Consider the following 24,795-nt stretch of genomic DNA (forward strand, 5'->3'; position numbering starts at 1 on the left):
ATGAGGATCAGAAGGAGAGAGAGAGAGAGAGAGAGAGAGAGAGAGAGAGAGAGAGAGAGCGAGAGAGAGAGCGAGAGAGAGAGAGAGAGAGAGAGAGACCTCTGCTCTCTGGGTGTGTGTGCTGTCTGCCTCGTAAAGGGCAGGGGGTGATGTGATGGCATCATGGTGCCACATCCCTACGGCGTAGAAACCTGATCTAATGCAGTGCACAGCAGTCAAATACTCACCATGGCTTCATTTAACACCAGAGAGAATGTGCAACTATGGACCCTCAGGTCTATTTGATTCTGTACTATCTCAGAGTTTTAAAAGAATGCATGCAAACACACATTCACACAATGATTATGCTTATATTATGCTACATTATACGTCCCGCCTCTGTTTCTCCCTCAGGGTGAAATCCAGCAATAAAAACAATATGCACCATTTCAGTCAGATCTTGAAATAATCCAAATAAATCTAATTACATACAGATTCAAATCACAATTAAGTTAACGAAAACTTTAACTGAAACAACTTAGCTTGCATGCACCTTACAACAACAATAATATAATATTAATAATACATTTAATGATGCCTACAGGCCAAGCCACAACACCAGCCAAATTTGAAGATAAATGCCAAAGGAGGCATATAATTCATATAGGGGTATAGGCCTTTACCGAATATAAACCCCTTTTTGGGGTTTACACTGGGCATTTCAGGGATATTTGCCTTTTTTAAGAAAAAAACAAAGCCGCATATAAACCAAACGTCATATTATGCCATATTGAGCGGAATAGCATGAGACAGGTGTGTGACCTCTTCAACACATGGGTCATGTTGCCGCTCGTTGTCCTTATTAAGGGTTACGTTGAGGAGCAACGCATGCATGCTTAGAGAGAGAGACTCGAAATTAAGTGGCAAATTATATATATATATATATATATATATATATGTGTGTGTGTGTGTGTGTGTGTGTGTGTGTGTGTGTGTGTGTGTGTGTGTGTGTGTGTGTGTGTGTGTGTGTGTGTGTGTGTGTGTGTGTGTGTGTGTGTGTGTGTGTGTATATGTGTGTGTGTATATGTATGTGTGTATCTATATTGTATATATGCTATCAATATATTGAACACGTATAGGCCTTTTTTAAAGTAAAGTAAAGTAAATATGAGAAGAGATTGATATTGACTATACTTAAATAATGAGAGAGAGCAGGCCAGAGAAAGAAAAACAACGTCTCACATACATATAAAAGGCCTATTAGACCTATTAAACTAAGTTTGGATAACCTTTGACATGCAGCCACATGCGGATGCAAGTCATGCATATATAGTCACATCTTGATTTTGTGCGCCATTTTTCATGGTTCAGCGAATAGGTCAATTCCTCGTATAGCCATATAATAACAATATAATAAGGGTAATAATAATAATAATAATAATAATCTGTCATGGCACTTTGACCTGCATTTCCCCATGGCGGCCAGCCGCTTCTTATATGCGAGCTAACGTGGATTGTGAGGCTCAGCGCTGAGGATGTATTTTTCATGGACGCTGCATGGCCGGACGGACGGCTACCTAATTGACCCACATAAAGACTGTGCTGTTCCGGGCTTTATTCTCCTCCAACACGGCCTCTGGGGCACAACGAGTCTGCGGGTGCAGGACCATAGACTGTAAGAAATAGGGGGTGGACGCATGAGCGCATGCACAGCATATAGGCTATTACAGCAGAGGTTCTTGAAGTATATATAGGGTCCGGGGAGACCCCCAGCCGAGTCCATTGAGAGGGGGCCCCATCTTAACAACATACACGTAGCCTAGTGGGGTCCTTGGCATATAGAATAGAATAGCCTATTTTCAGAAAGCGGTCCACGGCCAAATCATTTAGGGGTCCCTATAGTTTGAGAACCATTGTATAGGACGCCCATGCAGTCTCCTTCGCCAAGCTTCTCAAACAACAAACAAACACACACGCGAGCACATCACGCGCACACACGCCGCCAGCCAGCCCAGCACGCTGGAGCAGAGACAGACATCTCTCCTACATGCAGTCTCTTCCCTTGGACAGCATTACCCCACTTGCTATTGTGCTCGTCCAATAGCTGGAAGCCCTCGGCTCGTTAAGCGGTTTGACGTTCCGCTGCGCTGCTCCCGTTTCTCTCTCTCTCTGTGCGAGAGTCTCTCTCGCTCTCTCTCTCTCTCTCTCGCTCTCTCTCTCGCTCTCTCTCTCTCTCTCTCTCTGTGCAGCCTGGCACAACGGTGCTCACTGCTCCCCGTCCCGTCCGGTCCGTCTCTCATCTCTGCCATGATCATAACTCGACATTTTACGCAGAGGAATTGACGCAACGTTTGAAATGGTTATTTGGACTGTTTTTGTGTGTGCGTGTGTGCCGAGACGCACAATCAAAGAGGAAAGTCGTCGCTCGGTCGTGCGTAAAAATGCTCAGTGCGTGGGAGTTCTAGAGCAAAATTGTTGTGGTTAGGGCAATAGGGCTATAAATGTCGCAAATCATCATGCAAGGGAATCTCACGGACAATCGGACTCCCTCTTCTACGTCGTCGAGGGCTTCGTCTTTTTTCATTGAGAATCTGCTGGGCTCGGGGCGGACTGCAGGACGGCCGGACAACAGTCGCGTTATTGTCGCCGAGGAGGAGGAGGATAGCGGGAAGGAAGACGTGTTCAAAAGTCGAGTGTTCTTGGCCGAGCATCGAGGAGTGCAGCGTGGTGAAACAACAGGCTCCCGTCCGCCTCCAGAAACATGCTCCCGTCTGCAGTGGTACAGCCGAGGAGGAGGAGGTCAGGCTGTGAACCTGACAGCTTTACAGAGACCAAGCAGTGAGTAATAATTGGTGTTTATATATTGTTGCGCTGACAATCAAATATGGCGTACTGTATATATGTCCTCATGCACTTGCCCCATGCATGGACATGGTTTGAGGTTTAAAATGGAATTTAAGAAATGTTTCAGATTTAGCCAAAATATTAAGGTTGACACTTTTGATGTATAGAAGAACAAAATAAATGAATAGCCTATAATATTGTTCATATTTTTTTAGCCCTGAAACATAACTGTCAATCGTCATGTGAACCGCATGGCTATAGTTCATAATATATTGCTCTGAATCAGAGGCCGCCCCGCCTCTTATCTCCCTCCTTCATTCACCATGTGTATGATATAGGCCGCCGCCTATATATATATTCTAAACTCAAAACATGAGCAAAGTGCAAACGCCCCGTAAGGCGCAATTCAGTTAACGTACAGGTTATAAGTGCTTAATTTCCGTAACTATAGCCTAGATACATTGTGTGCTAACGCACATAAGTGTGTTCTATAGGGCGGCAGGGCCATACTATATAGGCTACATTATTTCTGGGCGGCTATGGGCCTATATACCCATAAGTCACTATTCTAACTTAAAAAGCCTTATCCCACTTTTACAATGTGATTGAGCCAACCCTAGCTGCATGTTATGTTATATGTATATATCCCCCCCCCCCCCCCCCCTTCAGGCCCAATAATAAGGGGTGAAACGAGGAGCTGTTCCACATCCACCGGCAGCGACAGAGACTCCCCGGCCGTCTCGGAGCCATCGGATCACGGCAGCGTCGTTGACAGCGACGCCTGCAGGAAGAGGAGACGGGAGGAGGACAGCCTGACGGACGACAACGAGGACTCATGCACCCAGAACGGCTTCCTCCTCCTCGACGAGCCGACGACGACGGACCCGAGTAGTAGTGACCAACATGGCGCCCGCAAGAAGAAAACCAGGACCGTGTTCAGTCGCAGCCAGGTGTTCCAGCTGGAGTCCACCTTCGACCTGAAGCGGTATCTCAGCAGCTCCGAGCGGGCGGGGCTGGCGGCGTCTCTTCACTTGACGGAGACGCAGGTCAAGATATGGTTCCAGAACCGCAGGAACAAGTGGAAGAGGCAGCTGGCCGCGGACCTGGAGGCGGCGAACATTCCCCAGCAGCACGGACACGGACACGGACACGCCACGACGCAACGGCTAGTCAGAGTCCCCATCATCTACCACGAGAGCTCCGGCTTCAACATGAGCCACGTCTCCTCGTCCGTCATGAACTATCCTCTGTCCTCGCTGGCTCATTCCATGAGCCTGCTGAGGTCGCAGATGACCGGCTTGGTGTAGTATACTAGTAGGCCTATGGCTAAAAAAAAAGACTGTCGAAGACTCTTGTTGAGCGTCATTTTCTCCATGTTGTTTGAGCATTATAGCCTATATATTCTATTTGAATCGTGCAATAACTCACACACGGCCGCAGTGTCAACAACATATAGATCCAAAGATGAGGCATCTGGGGGCGGGGGCCTAGCTATTATGTATTATTATATAGCGACAGCATTGGTTAAAATGTTCATCTAGGACCTATTTTAATTCCGCCAAGTTGCAAACATCTTGTTATAGGCTATATATGTTAGAGACTTTTACGCATGCCAAGGCCTGGGGGTATAAGGCCTATAAGTGGACATATATTGCCCACATACACATATTTTTCCAAGCTTTTATATTTAAAGCCACCGTTTTCCAACATTGTCACTTTTTCACATAATTTGTAAAATAAAAATAAAGCACAAAATATATTTTGGTCTCCCTCATTCTACAGAGTAGACTTTCTTCTTTTGGTCTGCAGAACTCTAGAATGCACTTGATTTAAAATGTCTCTTTTTCTGCAGTTATGAAGGTCTAAATAAGAAACAAAACGGTATCGTCCGTTTGTGACCTGAACATGTGAACGACGACGATAAGTGTTCATGTGACAGATACTATATACTGCATGTAGGCCTATATATATTCAATATGCAGTCATTTGATTGAGCTAAGATTAAGGCGGAAGCATGTGCTGTGGCTGTTTACAGAACTCCTCACACACCATGTTGGCTGGTCAGTGCATCTGGAAAGTTAATTGAAAACTTAACATGCAGGGTTATATATAGGATACACAAGTCAATGCCCTGTGTGCGCACAAACTATATGCTATAGGCGTCCGGCTAGCCTATATTGATTGTGTCAGTCTGATGTGTGTCTGTCTGACTGAATTATTTCCTAAACAGCGGGAAAAACTTCAATCTGCTTAAGTAAACTTAGGGCAAGTATATAGCTTAAAGTAAAACATAAAAACATTTAAATAAATAAACTGTGACTGTAAACCCACTCAGGCACGTTTCTAAGTATTGATAAGAATCGAATCAATTAATCAAGTAAAAAAAGATAAATAAAAAACCTAAAATTAAAAGAGGAGAAAGGGTTTTAGCTTATTAATATATCCGTCCTATTTCATCGTATATGTGGGTGAGATGGGGTTGAAATATATGGCCTATCAAAGCTACAGGAAACTTGCTGACCTGATATCAGAATATTACAATCATAAAATCGGCATACAAAATGACCAGGTTATATGATTAAAAAGACCACTTTTAAAAACATGATGGCTTTTGCTTATAAAAAATTGGGTCTGTGCGCCGTCACGCCGTGTTTCGCAAAACAAGTATTTTTACAATATATTTGTATATAATGTCAAATACAAATATTACAAACAATAAAACATCGCATATCTCAACACACACACACACACACACACACACACACACACACACACACACACACACACACACACACACACACACACACACACACACACACACACACACACACACACACACACACACACACTTATACATGACGAATCCTCTCTTAATTTGGAAAGCTATAAAGGTTTTCATAGAGCAGTTATTATGGTGGGGGTGTGGGAGGGGCGGGGGGGTCACCCTATCCTATACTCCCCTCCCCCCCCCCCCCCCCCCTCCCTTCCTTGTAATTGGCCCTCGCCTGTGAGCTGCCATTGACCAATGAACGGAGCTTAAGCCCATTCCATCCGGTCGGTCCGGTCACAGCAGCAGACACGTCGCCGCGGCTCCCATAGCGGTGGCTCACTGCATGGCTGCTCCTATGGTGCACGGAGGACCAACACCACGTTAACAACACACACACACACACACACACACACACAACACACACACTCGGTCAGAAAAATATTAATAAAAAACGAAGACTGCAGGACTGAGGACAATAATGAACAAAGTGGACGGACCATGTCGTCCTACTACTACTACCACTGCCTCTCTGAAATTCACCATTGACAACATTCTGAACCTGAAGACGAGCGGAAGGAACCTGCTGCACCGTGGCAGCTGTCACTCCTCCAGCAGGGAGGAGGATGATGGTGGCTGCATCACGGCGGGGATGCTGCGTCGTAAAGACGGCTTCCACCACAGCCTGCAGTGTGAGGAGCACTGTGTTCAGCGGGAGCAGGACCTGAACTCTAGGCTGCACGGATGCGGTAAGTCATGTTCTCATACTCGGTGTCGGACGGAGGCGTAATTTCGCTATATGTTTCTTTGGGGGCGAAATGAGATTTTTTTTAAATACATTTGCTTGCATTAAACAATAAAACGCTTATCTAAAATTCTAAATCACAACAAATGTATATGTATTATGCTGTATATATGGACGGGCATCGATGAAATCTGATTAGTAGGCCTAAATATGCGTAAAAATGTCAGAGTTGGGGAGTCGGGGACAATATGCATAAAATAAATGAATATGTGAATATTAGGGGGTGGCAATTGCCATCCCTTGATGACCCAAATGACGCCCCTGTACATTGACCCCGGCAGTGCAGTGAGTGAACTATAAAATAGCACCATATTTAGCCTATATGTTGTGTATAGCCTGCCCCATGGAAGGTGTCTATTATGGACCGTTATTGTTTTGTTTTCCCTGTTGCCGCATCATCGCATATCATTTCTGTGCCGATTTGATTTGCCCCATGGGACTCTAAATGTCGTCGTGTGATATAGGCTATACTTTGTATAGGCTGTATAAAGTATAACTAGATATATAGGCCTATATTAGCCTGCCTATTGATATTTAATTTCCTATAGAATCGGGCAATGAAAGCAACGGAGCGACTCAGGAAGACGCGAGGAGGCCGGCCACGGAGGAGTCGCGCTTCGAGAGCGGGGACAGCAGCTGCGACGATAGCTGCTCCACCACCACCACCGCCACGACGGACCCCCACCACAAAGGAGGCGCCTCCTCGCCCGGCTGCAAGAAGAGCAAAATGATCACCAAGAAGAAAACGCGGACTATCTTTTCCAAGAGACAGATCTTTCAGTTGGAATCTACGTTCGACATGAAGCGCTACCTGAGCAGCGCAGAGCGCGCGTGCCTCGCGGGCTCCCTGCAGCTGACGGAGACCCAGGTGAAGATCTGGTTTCAGAACCGCAGGAATAAGTTGAAACGGCAGATCTCCACCGACATCGACGGACCCGTGGTGGGCGATTTCCCAGAGACTCATGCTGCTTCTTCGGGGGGCAAGCCGCTGGTGGTGCATGGCCAGCTGCCGGTCTTTTACAAGGAGAGCGCATCTAGCCTGCTGGGGAGGTGCTTGCTGCCCATGCCCCTGCCACTCGTGTCCTACCCGGGGAGTAACACGCCTTACCTCTGCTTTTCAAACGCCAAGTACTTCAGCCTGTACGACGGGGACGTATGATGACTTCTTTTGATCATATAATGAGGGGGGGGGGGGGGGGTTGCCATGGGTTCCAGATCTTTCGCATTTAACCTCAACATTCAGGTCTTTTATTATTCATATTTCCTCCACTTCTGAATGTGTTTTTTTTTTTTAAGATTAGAATAATCTAATCATATTTTAAGATTGCATTTAGACACTTGTTTTCTTTCTGCAACCATGCATTCAAAACTGGTCTTCCTATTTTGTACAGGCGGAAGTTCGCATTTTGAGCAATTTGAGCCCCCCCATTTAATGAAATGAAGCTTTTGCTTTCTGAACACTTCAAAGTTGGGTGCCATGTTTTTAAAGCATTTTATGGTAGGCCTATTCCTTATAGAATCGACTGTGGGGCCGGAGCTGCGGCCTTGCATGCCTGGCTGTTTAGAAGTTGGGCTGAATGGGCTCTGTGCAGCCTGTCACATTAATAATACACCGGGTTGGTCATATTTATTTTATTTTAAGTAATGGGTTGGGTACATACAGGCCTTACACACATATTGCAATATTACATCCATGGAGTTTCTTTAGCAGGCTAAGCTAATGAATCGATAGCCCATAAAGAGGCCTATATATATAACACCAGGATTTAATTGTTTACATATAGCCTATTATTTTATTATTATTATTATTATTATTATTATTATTATTATTATTATTGTTGTTGTTATTTCCAGCAGCCAGATCCGCCAAAGATAAAAATCTGCATGCATTTTACTGTATCATAATGCATTTTTAATTCATGACATTTACATATGTATTTAAATGAATGTAATTAATATTCTATTATATGTTTTACGCATGTCTTTTTTATTTTATTTTAGCCTATACTTTATATTATCCATATTCTCCATACGTGTCGCCTACATACACATTTATTGAAACTGTAACTAATTAAAAACATTTTCATTCCAGAAATATGTGATTCAATATTTTGAAGTGAACCTACAGGAGTAGCCTTTAATAGGCCACTTCATTGCAGCTGTGCTCATAATAACACTTTTGTAAGTGTTCAAATAACCGGATGTGGCAGACGATTTATTTGAACGGCAATCAAATAGCCTGCTAATGCTATCTTAACACAATGCGTTCTATCTGTCAACAGTGAACACGATAGGCTTATAAGTCAAATTAAGGTATAGGCTATATACGCTAGGGCGTTTCATGTTAAATATAGACATGTATAATTCCATGCACACATTCTTCAATCTTCTGATCACGTAGCTATATGCTATAGCCTAAATGAGAGGATGCCTTGTGTCAAACTGTGAAACTAACTGATACCCTGCATGGCTATCCGTTCAATATACGGTCTTTTAGACGACATTTTGAACTAGCCCCTTCCACAAGTTCCATGCACTGTCAGTGTCACAGGCTGTCCCGGCGTGACCTATATATACATTAACGCATTGTATTTGCACCATCCTCCAGGAAATGACGATCATACAGAGGAGTTGCGTATAATCGGACTGACTCTTCAACGTTTATTCAGGACCCTGTTGAAGACCCGGCATAGGCCAGTGGTTTTCAACAAGTGGTCCGGGGACCACCAGTGGTCCTTGAGGAGGTTGCAGGTGGTCCCCAGCTAAATGATGGAGAGTTCAAAATTAAACCAAATGGACCTGTAACTCTGTAAGGGTCCATTCCGTTTAACTTTACACTCTCAAATGATTGTTAAACATCTGCATAATTTACAAGAAATCTATACAGAATGTAGAATAATTTGATCGTTTGCCCGTTGTCTGTACCAACAATACAGCATGGAATCCTGGACAAAATCTTTTCCAACAACAAAATATTTGAAGTCCTGGGTCCGAGTCGAGAGGCTAAATGTCATCAAATGGTGGTCCGTGGCTCAAATGTCGAATAAATAATGGACCTTGATATATGAAAAGAGTTGAAAACCACTGGACCAGTCAGTGGAGTACGGTATATAGGCTACACCCCAGAAATGCCCATAACAACAACTAATTAGAATCATTACCTATCACTGTACAGAAACTCAGTGATAACTCTGAGAGCTATACTCTCAAGAGTTAAAACATGGATACAAAATAAATAAATAAAATAGGTGCAAACTTTGGTTGCTCATGGGCAACCAATTAACAATGAGGATGTTACTGTGTAGTAATGTGTTTCATTAAAATTGTCAAGCAAAAAAAAAAGAAAAAGCACGGTAAAGGCCACTTGAATGTAAACTAGAAAGGTGCAGTTCTGAGTAAATTGTGTGGTATGGATGGTGGTGATGATGATGTAGTAGTATTGACCCACATGACGTCACATGGGTCGTAAAAAAAAGTAATTAGTAGTCGGTTGCCTCTGTCAAAAGCAGTACAGCTCTAAATATGGTGATTTTACAGTGCAAGTATGGATATACTGTACAGATTCAAGTGATGCTTTGTGTGGTCCCGTTAATATTAACCTTACAACAAATGTAAAACGTACCGAAGTACTGCACCTACGGAATAGCACCATTTTATTAATAGCAAAAATTTAAATGTGTAATATTCCACAAAAGTTGCAGCAGCCTAAGTTTGTTCTCTCAAGTAAAAACTATTCAGAATTTCAGACACATTCTGAAACAACAGACTATACGACTACGGTTGGCTCATATTCCCAGTTTGATTGGCCTGGGTTTAGTTTTGGATGCATTTGGCAAACTCTGCAAAAATAATGACTCAATGTTCTTTCAAATCGTTTTGTGCACGGTTAACAGATGGTGAAAAAGCCTTTTAGTTTGACAGAATGGCTCTGCTTGCCTTGAAGGGCTGTCAATCAGGTCTAACTGGAATATAATCTTATTACGACGTGAACCACAGCATCCATAATATTATTCTGTCTGGAACAATAGCCAAAAACAGAAGATCTACAAGAGCTTGTAAATCGTACGATAGTCAGGTCTGTTTGCACTAAGAATATAGAGTTTAATATAGTTAAAAATTAGAAGCATACGATGCAGTGGAAAAAGTATTAAAAAACTTTTTTTTAAATATATTTTATCCCACGATTTTGCAACCTATTTTTTCACCCAGTGTCAATTATCGAATGTAATCCTGGGCGCTACACTTCTTCTGCCAACCTGGGGGGGGGGGGGGGGGGGGCAGGGGGGCAGCGGACTGTCCTCATGCTTCCTTCTATGCATGAGGAGTCCAAGCTGCTTCTTTTCATCTGACGGGGGAATTTCCCTGGTCGACTAGTTCCTTTCCCCTCCATCAGGCGGCTGGCCAGGGGGAGGCCAGGATTACTGCATGTTTTTTGTGAGGGTACCTATACCCCTACCAAAATGTAGGACTCGAGTGAAAGTATACAAAAGTATTGTCATCAAAATGTATTTGTACCAAAAGTAAAAGTTATACAAAAGGTCCCATTACAAGTTTTCAAATCTATGAAAGTCTTTTGAAAATAGCAGATCTACAAGCTCACAATGCATCACATCGCGACGCATTGTGAGCTTGTAGATCAGCTATTTTCAAATGGCCAAAGGGGTGAAGTGGTTAATGTATTTGTTGTAATATTAATACAAATCTACAAAGTCTAACATTTTAAAATAATTGTAGTTAAAGTACAATAATAATTGTCTCTGAGTTGTAGTAGAAGTAAAAGTACAGAAAATTGGAAATACTCCAGTTCCTCAAAATTGTACTTAAATTCAGTGCATAGTTACTTTACACCACTGAATATTATAGTTAAAAATGAGAAGTGTATTATGTTCAAAGTGTCTCACACCTCATCTAATGAAAATCAACTGCCCATATTGGCTGAGATGAAAGTGAAGTGACCCTCCATGCTTCTGCCTTTGGCCCCACTTGACCCCTGGTGACCTCTGCCACTCCACTGCCCCCTGTATGGATTTCCCATCTGAACCAAACTGAATAGGATACACCTGCACTGCACAGACATGGCTGGCTCGCCATAAAGAGCGTCACAGTCGCGCCCCCTTTCAGAATGACGAGTGCACCCAGGAAATAATTCCCCATTCACTTTCCCCATAGACATTTCAAAAAGTATTTATGTAAAGACCTTAAAATCCTTGAACAAAGCCAACAGCCGAGTTGACGAATCATGACAATAAACATGTTTTTGGGCTGAAAAAAATATAGAAAAACAACAATACAGTGTTGTATAACCCTGCCCTTCTTTTCGTCTTTCTAATTATTATTATGTGTTTATATTGTCATGATTTGTCAACTCGGCTGTTGGCTTTGTTTGAGGCTTTTAAGGTCTTTAAATAAATACTTTTTGAAATGTCTATGGGGAAAATGAATGGGGAAATATATTTCCGGCATGGTGCCCTCCTCGTTCTGAAAGGGACTGCGACGCTCTATTGGCTGCAAAAGAAACCGCTTCAAAGACCGCTCGTACGTACACAGTTATAATCTTAACAAATCGGCATCGAAAAGACATACGATGAAAACAACAGTACAGTGAGAATGACTGCTGTGGATGTATTTCACAATAACCGCCAAAGCCGTTTAGATATTTTCATGTGCGCACGCGTGAGTGAGTCAGTGTGTAATTCCAACTCAGACAAACTGTGTGTAGTGTGTATGTGAAGCTTGTTTGTGTGATGCTGATGTGTGAAATGTGTGAAGTGTGTGTGTGTGTGTGTGTGTGTGTGTGTGTGTGTGTGTAGCGTGTGTGTGTGTGTGTGTTCATCCTCCTCCTCTGAAGGAGAAAAGAGGCCTGTTAGGCGGGCGGGTCGTCTCATGTTTCAGAGCTTCCAGAGAGCGAGGCACGACACCGACTATAAATACTACCCACAATCCCCCACGGCTGCCCGGTCAAACACCACGCCATACTGGTAAGATGCATGAGGTGTGGCCATGGACATATGTTTAGTCGTTTACAGAAGGCGTGAGTTAAATGCACTTCTCTATAGGAACTCCGAACATTGAACTGTAGCCGTAATGTAGCTGGTAATTTTATAATGTTTTTAAACAGAGCTTTTTATATGCGTTTGCACATAAAAACAAACTCCGGCCACAGTGTAGATTCGTAAAAACTGTGTTTATGCGTCCCAGTGTGGACAAGCCAAACTGAGGTTTTGGCTATACGTCACTTTAGCTACGTTGTCGTGTGGACGGAGAGAATTTTGTTAACGGGTCCGTGTAGACGGAGAGAATTTCAAAAACATAAAAGCTCAGTTCATAAGAATACCTGTGTAATACCGGTGTAAGAATACCTGTGTAAGTGCAGACAAAACCACCAGAGGTCTTCTGTGGCATCATGCTTGACATGATGTCCGGATATGGTTGTTCTCCAACCCTTTTCATGTCAAACACCCCTAAATATATCAATGCTTTGTCGCAGAGCAGACCCCCCTTCTGAAAAAAATAGAAGTTGCACAAGAGAAATTTCAGAATGATTCAAATTGAGTATGAAATGGGGATATTGTGGTTAGCCCGATTTGGGATTCTATTAACTATAGGGGACCCGTGGAACCCCCTTCAAGGACCCCTGGGGGTCCCTGCAATCCTGCATTGACCCCACTTTGAGAACCACTTCCTTAGCCTATACAGTGCAGCAGGCCTAGAACTCCAAATATTGGTCTGATATGAGATGCTTTTGTTTACCTTCAACCTAGTGTCCTTATTTTGGACAAGGCAAACGTAAAATATCTTTAACCAAAATAGCAGAGATCGTCTGTATTCATCATACGACACTGCAGATATATTGCTTAAGTGGTTAAACAATTTAAAAAAGGATCGTCGTCGGCATTAATCATTTCTACCAACTGTCATTTATTCACCCAGATTGCATTGTTCGTCTAACGTCTTCCATTCTTGCCGCTCTCGCCTCCCACATCTTGTGCTGTCAGAGTGCATTAGGACAGTGCATGTGCAGTGAAGCCCGCGGGTGTGTGTGTGAGTATTAGAGGCAGAGAGGGCTCAAAGAAGGAAGGAAGGAAAGTGTGTGCGTATGTGCGTGTGTAAGGGAGCGAGGGAGGGTGAAAAAATAGAGAATAAAAGATCAGTGTGTGAGCCAGTTGGTGAGTTGGTGTTTGTGTTGGGTTATCTGTGGCCATGTTTGTGTTTGTCCATGGGTCCCTGCTCCTCTATAGCTGGTTCCATGGGTCCCTGCTCCTCTATAGCATGGGTCCCGACTGGTCAGGAGCGACGGAGTGGACTGTTTGTTGTTGGACCGCATGCATGCAAGCAAGCAAGCGACAAAAGCACTCAACCCCAACACTTGAGCCAGAGACCACACTCCTCCTATAGTCAAACATTACTCAATTAAAAGTGAAAGTTGCTCTGTCCAATTCGTACTCGAGTTAAAGTCCGGGAGTGTACTTACTTAAAGTGTACTATACCTAAAAATGGCTTAAGTGGTTAATTTGCAAAGTACGGAGTATTTCTGCATTGCAGAATTGACACTTTTACATAAGTAACAAATTGTGAATACTTTTTCCACCACTGTGCATGTTGTAATCTTTAAGATTGTGCGAGCTTCAGTATGAGAGAGAGAGAGAGAACTCTATGGCCTCTCCTTTCATTCTGCATGACTAGACGGCATGGGGCCCCCTCTCCCCTCTCTCAGCTTGCTGACCTCTTCCAGTGATCTGACAAAGGTCACCGTCACGTCGTCGGCCATGACAGTGGGACAGATTGTCCCAAATGTTTTGGGGACAGAGAAGCAAAGACAAAGGTCTGTGTCGACTTCATATTTAGGTCTTTATATGATGTTGTAAATTAACGGTCATTGTTCGGGCATTATGTTTGGTTTTGTTTTGATTGAATCACTGCGCGTGCTGCGCGTTCATATTAAAACATTAACTGTCAGGTATTAATTCATTAATTAATTATTCTGCCTCCGGCAGTGCATTCCAGTGAAGAGTAAAAGCCTATTGTATTCATACTCCAATTTTAGGTGACAAAGTGACCACCGGAAAGTTTGTCATGGCGTCACGCCACGGTGGTATAAGTGACTCACCGCACACTCAAACACATCTCTCTGTTTTTACTAACCACCATTTCGGTGGTCACCTTATCACCTAAACCTGGAGTATGAATAGGCCTTTGGACCCTTATTTTGAAGGCCCACGGGGCCTTAGACGTGAACCGGATGTGAACAAAGGCTGTGTGGAAGTGGTGGACGAGTGGTCTTTTATTTCACCCGGAAAATACATTTTGTAAACGCGATCATCGGTTCTTTATAGTCATGGGCCGCAAATAAATCTTGTTTTGACCAAAAAACGCAATCTGGGAAAATGCGTTTACATTGAGGCGGATGGAGACAGAGTTGTCACTTCCGGTTGTATCGGTGGCCTAGCAACCTAGAACCATTCATAAGTTGGTGGAGAACGATTTTTTGTGTAATCACTGCCGTCCCCAGATGTCAGATGGCATTAAGGGCGGATTCCGGACAAGCCGTTTGTTTTACCTTAAGATGATGGCATGTATCCATTGATCCAAAATGGCATGTATCCATTGATCCAATGGCAACAGTGATTCACATACACATTATCAACAAAATTCAGTAAAAGAATTCTCCTTTAAGTGTGAAATCACAAATGAAAAGAGGGATGAAGCATATAAGTAACAGGTCTATGTTGCCATTGGAAGGAGTGTATGTAGTTATGTACTATTCCCCCAGCGTGAGTTTGTGCATGAGTTTGTGCTTGAAATGTACTGTAATTCTGCAAACTGTTAATAAATATTTCAATCAATCAATCAAGCGTATCCCAATGCCCTATAGGCGACCTCAAACCAACACTACACGACACAGCACATCACAAGGTAAACAACATGGCTATTAGTTAGGGGGGGGGAACATGAGACGAGAGGTCTCTCTGTGTGTATAGCACTTAAAGACTGTGATGGCCTATTGATCCGCTCATTTAGTCAACTTCTGCCACCCCGTTCCATAATGCATAATGTGTTGCGAGCCGGGATGAAATGACACAAACGAGAAGAGAACAATATGGGACGGGTGCAAGGGATGTACAGACAAGAGTGATAGAGAGAGACAGAGAGACAGAGAATTCCAAAGACACAACTAGAAGGAGGAGAGGACACTGGAGCAGCACAGACATTTTGAGCCTTTTATGTACTGTAGGTGCCAGTATACAAACGACTAACGTTTCGAGTCAAGACTCTGATGAATCATTCTTGACTCTGATGAAGACCTTTTAGGTCGTTTGTATACTGGCACCTAAATAAAAGGCTTAAAATGTCTGTGCTGCTCCAGTGTCCTCTCCTCCTTCTGCATCAAGAGTCCTTGTTCCTTGTTCCTGCAGCTGTTTTAGGCTTGAGGCGCGTTGGTAGACTAATTTGGTCCAATACCATTCTTAAATGACACATAGTATTTGATCTGGACTTGAGTATCAGGTGCATGGAGTTTGCAAATGATTCTTTACCTGACTTGATCTGATACATTGCATGTAGTGTGTAAGGCTGCTTAATACTTTAAGACAAGCCATTCCGTCAACAACTGCGGCTGACAAAAATAATGGATACTCAACAGGAGAAAGTGACGGGGCCACTGTCGACAGACACTTGACTTATGAGTATATGAAACAGTCATTAGAGACAGACAGAGATCAGTAACAGGATAAGGAAACCCTGCATGGTTAAACTTCTCTTTTGGGGAGGCTGTGTTTCATTGCTGTCCCAGGTCGAGCTCCCTGGGGAGTTTGCTAAAATGGTGTGTGTGCGTGTGAGTGAGTGGGTGCGTGCGTGCACCAGCAATCTCGTCCATTTCTCCAGTCACGGCAGAGCTGTCAAATCAACGTGACTTCATGCCTCCATTAGATTACAATAAACAGCAACCGATCTCTTTAACCCGTGACAACGACGTGCCCTCAAGCTAAAACTATTCAGGATAAAATACTATCCTGTCTGAGACCTCACTCGCAGCAACAAACAATACACAATTGAGAGTACCGGATGATGAATGTGTCTAAACTGCAGTCAATCCACATAATAAGACACAAGAAATAACGCACGTGCACACACATGCTCGCACAAACAGAAACCGTGTATCAATTAAAGAGCCTCGCGCCTCTCACACTCCCTCACGTCCTGTCCCCTCAGACACCCGTGTCAGGATAATGCGCCATTAATCTGCCACCGAAAACACATTATTGACCAATCAATAGACACGATGGAGTGATAGGGGCCTGCTGAAAGAGGAGAAGGAAGGAGGAGAGAGGAAGGGAGGGAGAGGAGGCAGAGAGAGTGTTTTAAGCCTGGGGCCGAATGGAGGGGGGGAGGGAACACTTAAGACCCATTTTATGCTCCGATGCAAGGCGGTGTCGCAAGCCCGAAAATCCCTGATCTCAGGGCCAGGGGTCATCACCATGACAGCTTTTTGTGGTGGACATTTTTATGCCACGGACATAACATGAGTGGACAACAATATTACCAGAAACACAAAGAAAGAGCTAGCCCTGAATGACCAAAACAGCTCTGTACTCTGAGAGTGTACAAATGGACACTCTCAGAGTTATGGGGGTCCTTGCAAATAAAACAGATTAGAATAGGGTGCATTTTGCGCCCCTAAACGCAGTTTATAGTTAAGGTACGCAATACAACAACAACCTCTGCATCCACGGGATGCACTACTGTACTGTTTTTTTATTCTAGTTTATTTATTCTAGTTTATTTTGCTAGCTTTAGTTATAATAATAATAATTTCTTCTTCTGTTTTCTACCTGAATATAACCACATTATAAAATGAAATGGGAGTTAAACGCTACAATTTGTAAAAATTGCAAAATATGAATCCTAACGTCGTTGAAGTGGGACTCATAAAATGTCCCTGGGACTCATCTAAAAGACCATCCCTGCATCCCGGGACTCATTGCATTGAAACTGAAAACATTTGAGAATCATTAGTTTCAGTGGACTCCTAATAGACATCATAGTCATAGTCATAGTAAATCAGTGTCATATTATATTATAAAGAAAACTAGAGACTTGACATTCAGTAATTGGGTCTTATGATCAAAATATGAACATTAAAAAAATAAAATCTAAATTAGACAAGACCAAGTAAGTCTTTGCCACAGACATTTTACGATTGGATTCTGCCCTTGCTGGACATCTTTCTGGGTACGGACATATTGATGAGGCAGGGGTGCATAACTCAGATCTGCACCACTGTCATACAACAAATGGAGCTGTGAATTAAGCATTATCCATAACACCAGAATATCTCCTCTCAACATCCACTGTGGTTTCACACTGCCCAGTCCATACGCTTCCAGAACAACAAATAAGTTGTCATTGTCCTTTCTTCGCACCCCGATATATTTTCACCACCACCTACTATCCTGGTGTGCATTCCAAATTGCTCGAGTATCAGTGTCAGTGTATAGCAAACCAGAGGACACACACACACACACACACACACACACACACACACACACACACACACACACACACACACACACACACACACACACACACACACACACACACACACACACACACACACACACACACACACACACACACACACACACACACACACACACACACACACACACACACACACACACACACAAACACAGATGGCAGGGCAAACCATGCAACATTTTCAACATAAATTCCCCTTAAAACAAATCCCACAACGCGGTTATGAGCATGCAGATCGGCTGTTTGCACTAGTTTGGTTCACGTGATCACGTCAGGCCAACGTCCAATTTCTCTTTTGGGTTACGGGCTAAAAAGTTTGGGAACCACTAACTGGCCTAGAGCATGCATACTGTATAGCACAGCTGAGACAAAAATGGTTCACAATATAATTGATAATAACTATGCATGTAATACCTTCGCCCTAATGAACAAATTGCCCTTAATAGGTATAACAGGCTGGCCTAACAGGCCTGCTGGGCTGCAAAAGGGGATGGGATTACTTTTCCCAAACCGAAGGCTGGGGGTTTGTGTAGCAAGACGATACTGTGCCAAGTTAGACTATACTATATGGGAGAGGGCAGTGTCACATCCTCTCTGGTGCCCCAAGAATTCCTACCAGCTGTGTTGCCTTGAGGTGAAAATGACTATTTAATAATTGAAAGGTTGCTGGTAAAACTGACAGCACAGACAGACTAGAGTAGAGATCTCTAGTCTGCTCTGTGCTGTGGGTTTTATTTAGCAACCAGACAGACAGACTGCAATCTTTCTAGTCCTGAAAAGTTGCAATGCGAAAATGGAAGCCATCGTTCTCACGATAATGTAAATCTAAACATTTTTGTAAAAAGAAATCTTGTTTAAAAACACATCTGCCTAATGATGATGTCACTGGAGGACGGTTTCTAAACTGCCCAAAGCCCTCCTATGAGACACAGACTGAGAAGATAGGTTGAAAAGTGGTGAAGTGGTCCTTTAAGTTCAGTACTTTAGTTACTTTCCACCACTGACCACACAAGACAAACAGAACTGTACAGTACAGAATTACACAAAATACAGGATTTACAGTCAGGATTCAAGAACAGTTAATTACAGGGGTCACACAACGGTCATGGATTGACACATCTAGAAACCACAAAGACTGGAGTTTGTTTGTAGCCTAACTTTAACAGGACTTATTTAAAGCTCACGTGGCTGTGGGAATACAAAAGCTCTTACTAAAAACGGGCCTTTCTCTCTGCACATGGCAACCCTCCCTTACTGCTTGTGGTCTGCTGGAGAGGAAGTTATGGATCCAGTGGATTAGTGGCGAGGGGAATTGGAGGTGCTGCCGTTTCCTGATTATGTGATGGCGCTGCATTGTGTTAAAAGGTGGAGCTAATCAATGAAGATAAGTCTGGCATCTTATCAGTGTGTCCAGGTGTCGTATTGGACAATGCAGGAGAGGCCTTGATGGGTATTTTTCCACCATATGCTTTAAAGGACTATAAAAACAAGGACTGTATTAAAATAGTTACTATAAATAGCTTCGACAGCAGAGCTATGATACTGGAGTGAGAGCTCCGAAACACCGGAACTCTAGAAATACTTTTAAAAGTAATCGAATTACAATATATACTTAGCTTAGCTTTAACCAGGATACTTTAAGTAAATAGCCAATATGAAAAATGTTACTTTAGGAGAATTACCTTTTAAATACCAAAATGTTTACCTTGAGTCCACCACAGAAGAGAGGTCCATTCAGAGTGAGGCTTTTAGTCATATTTTATATTGATTCAGAGAGACAGAACCGGATCCACATACAGCATAATAATTTACAATCAGATTAGACAGACCCCGCAGGGCCGGTCCAACGTGGTCTCTCCATGCCGTTCCAAAATGGCATGGGGTATTTATACGGTTTCAATACAAAATGGAGAATGGTACAAAATAGACGTGGCAATACAGAGGAGCATCCTAACCAATGTAATGGGATATGTAGTTTGGAATGACCTGTAGTTCATAATTCAAGTCACTGGCCAACCCAGAAGACCCTAGATCGAGAAAGCACAGAGGCTGGCGTTGCCATGGCACCTGGTTGATAAGATTCCCCGGCACTAGAGCAAGGTCATACGCAGGCAGCAGACACCTCTCATTATTGCGAGTTTAGTGGCTGTGGCCAAACAAGGCCATAATTCAGCAAAACTATGGAATACCGGGTCATAGGTCCCAATGACAATCTCCTCCACCAAAACAACCGATCTACAAAAGAAAAATACCTAACAGGCCTCAAAAGCATAATTTGAATCTAGAGTTGCAGCACCGCCACCAGCCATTGACAGCCAATTCATCCAAACAGAAAAGTCCCATCTGGTTGTATTAAATGACATTAAACGTACTCACCAACATTGCAAGGCTACTCTGCCCTCACTTGAGCCTGAATCTGCATGCTGGATGTGGTTGGACTTGGATCTCTTCACCTTTGTTCTTGATGGAAGGAGTCACTCTCCTATTTATGCACTCTTGTTGTCTGAGTCTGAATGAATGACTTAACAAGGCCTGTCAATTCATCCAGTGCATCCCCAAGGTGGTCCACCATAATTTATGTTTCTTTTTGACCTTTTCATTATTTCCCTACTCACTGTGTTGTAGAAACTCACTCTCTGACATGCACCACTTGTAAGACTGGGGGGGGGGGGGGGGGGGGGGGGGGGCTCTCACAGTGAGAATGCAGGATAATTCAATTTCCCCATCAGTGTTTTGTATTATTATGTTGCACAAACACACCAACTTTGTCAACAACCTGATTTCTACTTCCTGGCTGTCTTTTATTGGCCCCTGCTGCAGGGAGTTACCTGGATCGTACCATTCACTGGGGGGTAATTCCCAACATCATATAACACCATGGTAAATATATACAAAACTTTGTTTAAAAAAAAAAGAAAATACCCGCCCATAAATATCATCCACTAACTACACATTAACATAACACCACGAATCACTTCACATTCCTGCACACCCCTTCCATGTTGTACTGCTCCAGGAACCTTTTTAAAAGGTCCCCGCCCCCCCGAGGAATTTATTTTGGGCAAAGCAGAGATTCATTATGGAAGAAGGTGATGGCAGAATGGAAGCAAAGTTGGGATGGAGGAGGAAAGAGAAGTTAAACTAAAGTGTGTGAAAACAGAAAGCATACTTGATGTGTGTCATCTGACTCAGCTCGTATACACCAACGACTATAATAAACACAACATATAGCGTTTAAAACATGATGAAATCTTTTAGTGTCAATTCTTTTTAAATCAAGCCTTTTTCCAAAAGGGGACAAATATGACAGGGATTGCTCCTTAATGGCTGTGCTCTGAGCGCACACTTTTCTAACTTCAAATAAATGTGCTCTCTTTCTTACCATTCATTCTAGACACACACACACACACACACACACACACACACACACACACACACACACACACACACACACACACACACACACACACACACACCTCTTTGCCTGGGAGCGATGGGCTCTCCCGGGGTTTGGGGCTCCCCTCTGGCCAGTTCTGGGGAGCGTCTAAGTGCTCTCCTAATAGCCAGCAATCAGCACAGATGGAGAGAAACCAGCGTCTCGCCCTCAGGAAAGAAATATAAATAAATAAGATGAATAAATAAAAGCCCCGTGTCCGCGCAACCCACATATTGCATTGGGCATGTGTTTTATAATGAATATAGATTGGGAGGTTGAAATATTTATGGTCCAGGGTGGCTGGGTGGGTGCACGGGGGAAAGGAGGGTAGTCCATGGCTAATGGTGTGAAATCGCATCTCAGGAGGTCGGAAATGAAAAAGGAAAGAAAAACAAACAAACAAAAAGTTTCGTCCCTTGGGTTCGTAACCTTCTGAACAAATGTTCTTTTTGGACTAGTAGACTACCATGAAGTTATGTGTCACCCACAAAGCCTTTACAGTGACATTGTTCATAAAAAAGTATACAAATAAAGTCATGTTAATAAGTCAATAATGAGCCATACTAGAAGGTTCCGGTTCTGTTCTCTCCTCCACATCATCAGCGCCCATAGACTATAGTTTGGGGTTGGCGTAAGGGCCTTTATGTGTGGAGTTTGCATGTTCTCTCCGTGTCCCCTAGGGCAAGTATACCCTCACAAAAACATGCAGTAAACCTGGTTACTATATACTGCCTCCCCCTGGTCAGCCTGATGGAGGGGAAAGGAACTGGTTGGAATAACGTGTCCCTCCCATGCGCTACGTCCTACCGGGGAAACTCCCGCCTGACGCCTGTCAGATGATAAGAAGCGGCCTGCTCTCTTCTCATGCAAGCCTGAGCTCAGTTCGGGGCTCTCCCCAGGTGGGCAGAGCGAGAGTATATAGCGCCCAGGATTACAGCTTAGGCAATTGGCACCGGGTGAAAAATGGGTTACAAAATCGTGGGAGAAAATAAATAAATAAAGAGCCATACTGCATTCTTTAAACAAACCGTCGGGGACCATTGAGGCCGTAAAGAACAGGAAGTTCCATGGTGAGTCAATAAGCATTCATCCATTCAGCCTACCTCCCCTTTGTGACGTCACACATGCACTCATACTGTAGCCGTGGCCTTGCCAGTTACAACTGTGCTGCATGCCTAAAAGGCTCATTAATATACTTTCTCGCTTGCAGAAAATATCAGACTTACAATTCCTCAACGTGTCGCACATCAGCGGCATGTCTTGTTCGAGCACAAAACTAAAATAACAAAATATTATGTCTAAACTGAGGCTAAATATCTCATGAAATGGTGGTCTGTGGCTCAAATGCCGAACAAATAATGGACCTCGAAATGAGAAAGGTGGAAAACCACTGCGCTACATCGTCGTGCAGCCGACCACTGTGAAGCTAAGCTGGTCTGTAGACCTGCTATACTATAGCTGCCATAAATAGTTAAAGTGGATTGGTCAGTAGAGAAGCATCCACGGACCGACCGAGAACGTACCAGGGGCCAGAAGACTTGAGCAGACCACTGCAGACAGAGAACATATTGTTCCTGACAGGAACACACGTTAGACTGATAAACAAGTGGCTCGGGGTGCAGGGGGGGCGTTTTAGCAGAGCTAAAGATCACAGAGAAAGAGCAGTGAGAGAGCAAAGCAAAGCAAAGGATAGCATGGAGAAGAGAGAGTGCAGATTCTAAGAATAGAATCATGCCAAGGCCTCGGGAGGGTCTGAGATCCAATGCTTCTCTGATGTGCATACTTTTATTCTTACGTCATTATACCTGAGATGAGATCGGCTTCAAGAAGTGCAAGATTGTGTGTGTGTGTGTGTGTGTGTGTGTGTGTGTGTGTGTGTGTGTGTGTGTGTGTGTGTGTGTGTGTGTGTGTGTGTGTGTGTGTGTGTGTGTACACGTGCGTGTACGTGCATGTGTTATGTTCTGCCTGGCTACCCACTGAGCTATAGTCGTCCGTCTAATAATGAACGTTTTTTTAGCCGTCAAAGCTTAGCCTACAAGTTCTATAGAAGTTGGAGCTCCCTCAATGCCCGGATCTCAAGAAGAAGTCACTCGGCATCAGAGCCAAGTGTTGTCTGGGGTCGGAGGGGTTAGACGAGAGACAGAGAGGAGAGTGAGAGAGAGAGAGTCTTGAGAGCTACATAATAAAGGTTGATAGTACTGGCGGATGGTTTAATAATGAAAGGAGAAAACAGACTTGTGAGAATGAATTCCCTTCCCTCGTAAGTGTCATGTGGAAGAGATGATGGAATGCAAGTTCAGGTGAGGAGAGAGATTGATGCTTAAACAAAAGCAGATCGCAATCTGGGTGAGTCCTCTAGCATCAGTCCCATTCATATAGCCTATTTCCATTTATTCTTATTGAAAGGAAGAAGAAAAAACAAAACATATGAACCAAATTAAAAAATATTACTTACTAGTCCAAATTAAATGCAGGTGTGGCTAAATAAAAATTATATTTTATATTTTAGAACAACAATATCAATACAAGCTGGTATCTGGATGTTACGGTAGTGTGCAAGTGTGTGTGTGTGTGTGTGTGTGTGTGTGTGTGTGTGTGTGTGTGTGTGCGTACATGCGTGCGTGCGTGTGTGCGAGAGAGAGCCTCTCTGCCATTAATAGAGTATTCTTTGCATTTTACATGACTCTAGGGTGAGCTTCTCTCGCCTGTCTGCTCTGCTCAGATCAGATAGACTGTACTTCATATCTTTATTAGTTGTGTGTGTGTGTGTGTGTGTGTGTGTGTGTGTGTGTGTGTGTGTGTGTGTGTGTGTGTGTGTGTGTGTGTGTGTGTGTGTGTGTGTGTGTGTGTGTGTGTGTGTGCGTGCGTGTGTGTGTGTGTGTATGCCTGTATGCGTGTGTGCGTGAGTGTGTGCGTGCGTGCGTGCATGCATAAATATGTTAAAAAAGATCATATTCACATTTCAGGCATATGTTTGGGCTATTGCTGCACAGCATTATCGCAAATCATCACAATGTACATTTCCATGCAATAACACGTCAATGACAAGAACAGTAAAATCTTCAAAGTCAAAAGTCAAAGTCACACACGTTACCGCAGTGAAACTTGTTCTCCGCTGCGAGCTGCAGCCGTGCCACGCTCGGGAATCATTTGATTAGTTGATTTGACCCCCCCCAATCCAACCCTTTGATGCTGAGTGCCAAGGAGGGAGGCATGGGGTCCCATTTTTACAGTCTTTGGTCTGACCCGGCCGGGGATCGAACCCCGACCTCCCAGTTACAGGGGAGACACTCTTCAGTAAACTCTTCAGTTTATCCCTTTGTGACCAGGGGTCATCAATATGTCCGTCCATGGACAAAATGTGTCCGTGGCAAAGACTTGGTCTTGTCCGTGCGGGAAATTGTATATTTTCTTATTAAATGTTCTTAT

General features: G+C 43.5%; 2 protein-coding genes across 2 annotated transcripts; both read left to right on the forward strand.

Annotated features, from left to right (window-relative positions):
* Positions 1-2,479: 2,479 nt before the first annotated feature.
* On the forward strand, positions 2,480-4,130 carry hmx1 (H6 family homeobox 1; the record flags this gene model as incomplete). The annotated part of the gene is made up of 2 exons (XM_083764602.1): positions 2,480-2,817; positions 3,493-4,130. The coding sequence occupies exons 1-2, from the start codon at positions 2,481-2,483 to the stop codon at positions 4,128-4,130; spliced, it is 975 nt and encodes a 324-aa protein (XP_083620728.1). The 5' UTR covers position 2,480.
* Positions 4,131-6,071: 1,941 nt separating this feature from the next.
* On the forward strand, positions 6,072-7,554 carry hmx4 (H6 family homeobox 4; the record flags this gene model as incomplete). Its single annotated transcript, XM_083764475.1, has 2 exons — positions 6,072-6,339; positions 6,944-7,554. 2 exons carry the CDS (start codon positions 6,072-6,074, stop codon positions 7,552-7,554), a joined length of 879 nt encoding a protein of 292 aa, XP_083620601.1.
* Between the last annotated feature and the right edge of the window lie 17,241 nt (positions 7,555-24,795).

Source organism: Protomyctophum parallelum (genome assembly GCF_964188405.1).
Source record: "Protomyctophum parallelum genome assembly, chromosome: 5".
NCBI lineage: Eukaryota > Metazoa > Chordata > Actinopteri > Myctophiformes > Myctophidae > Protomyctophum > Protomyctophum parallelum.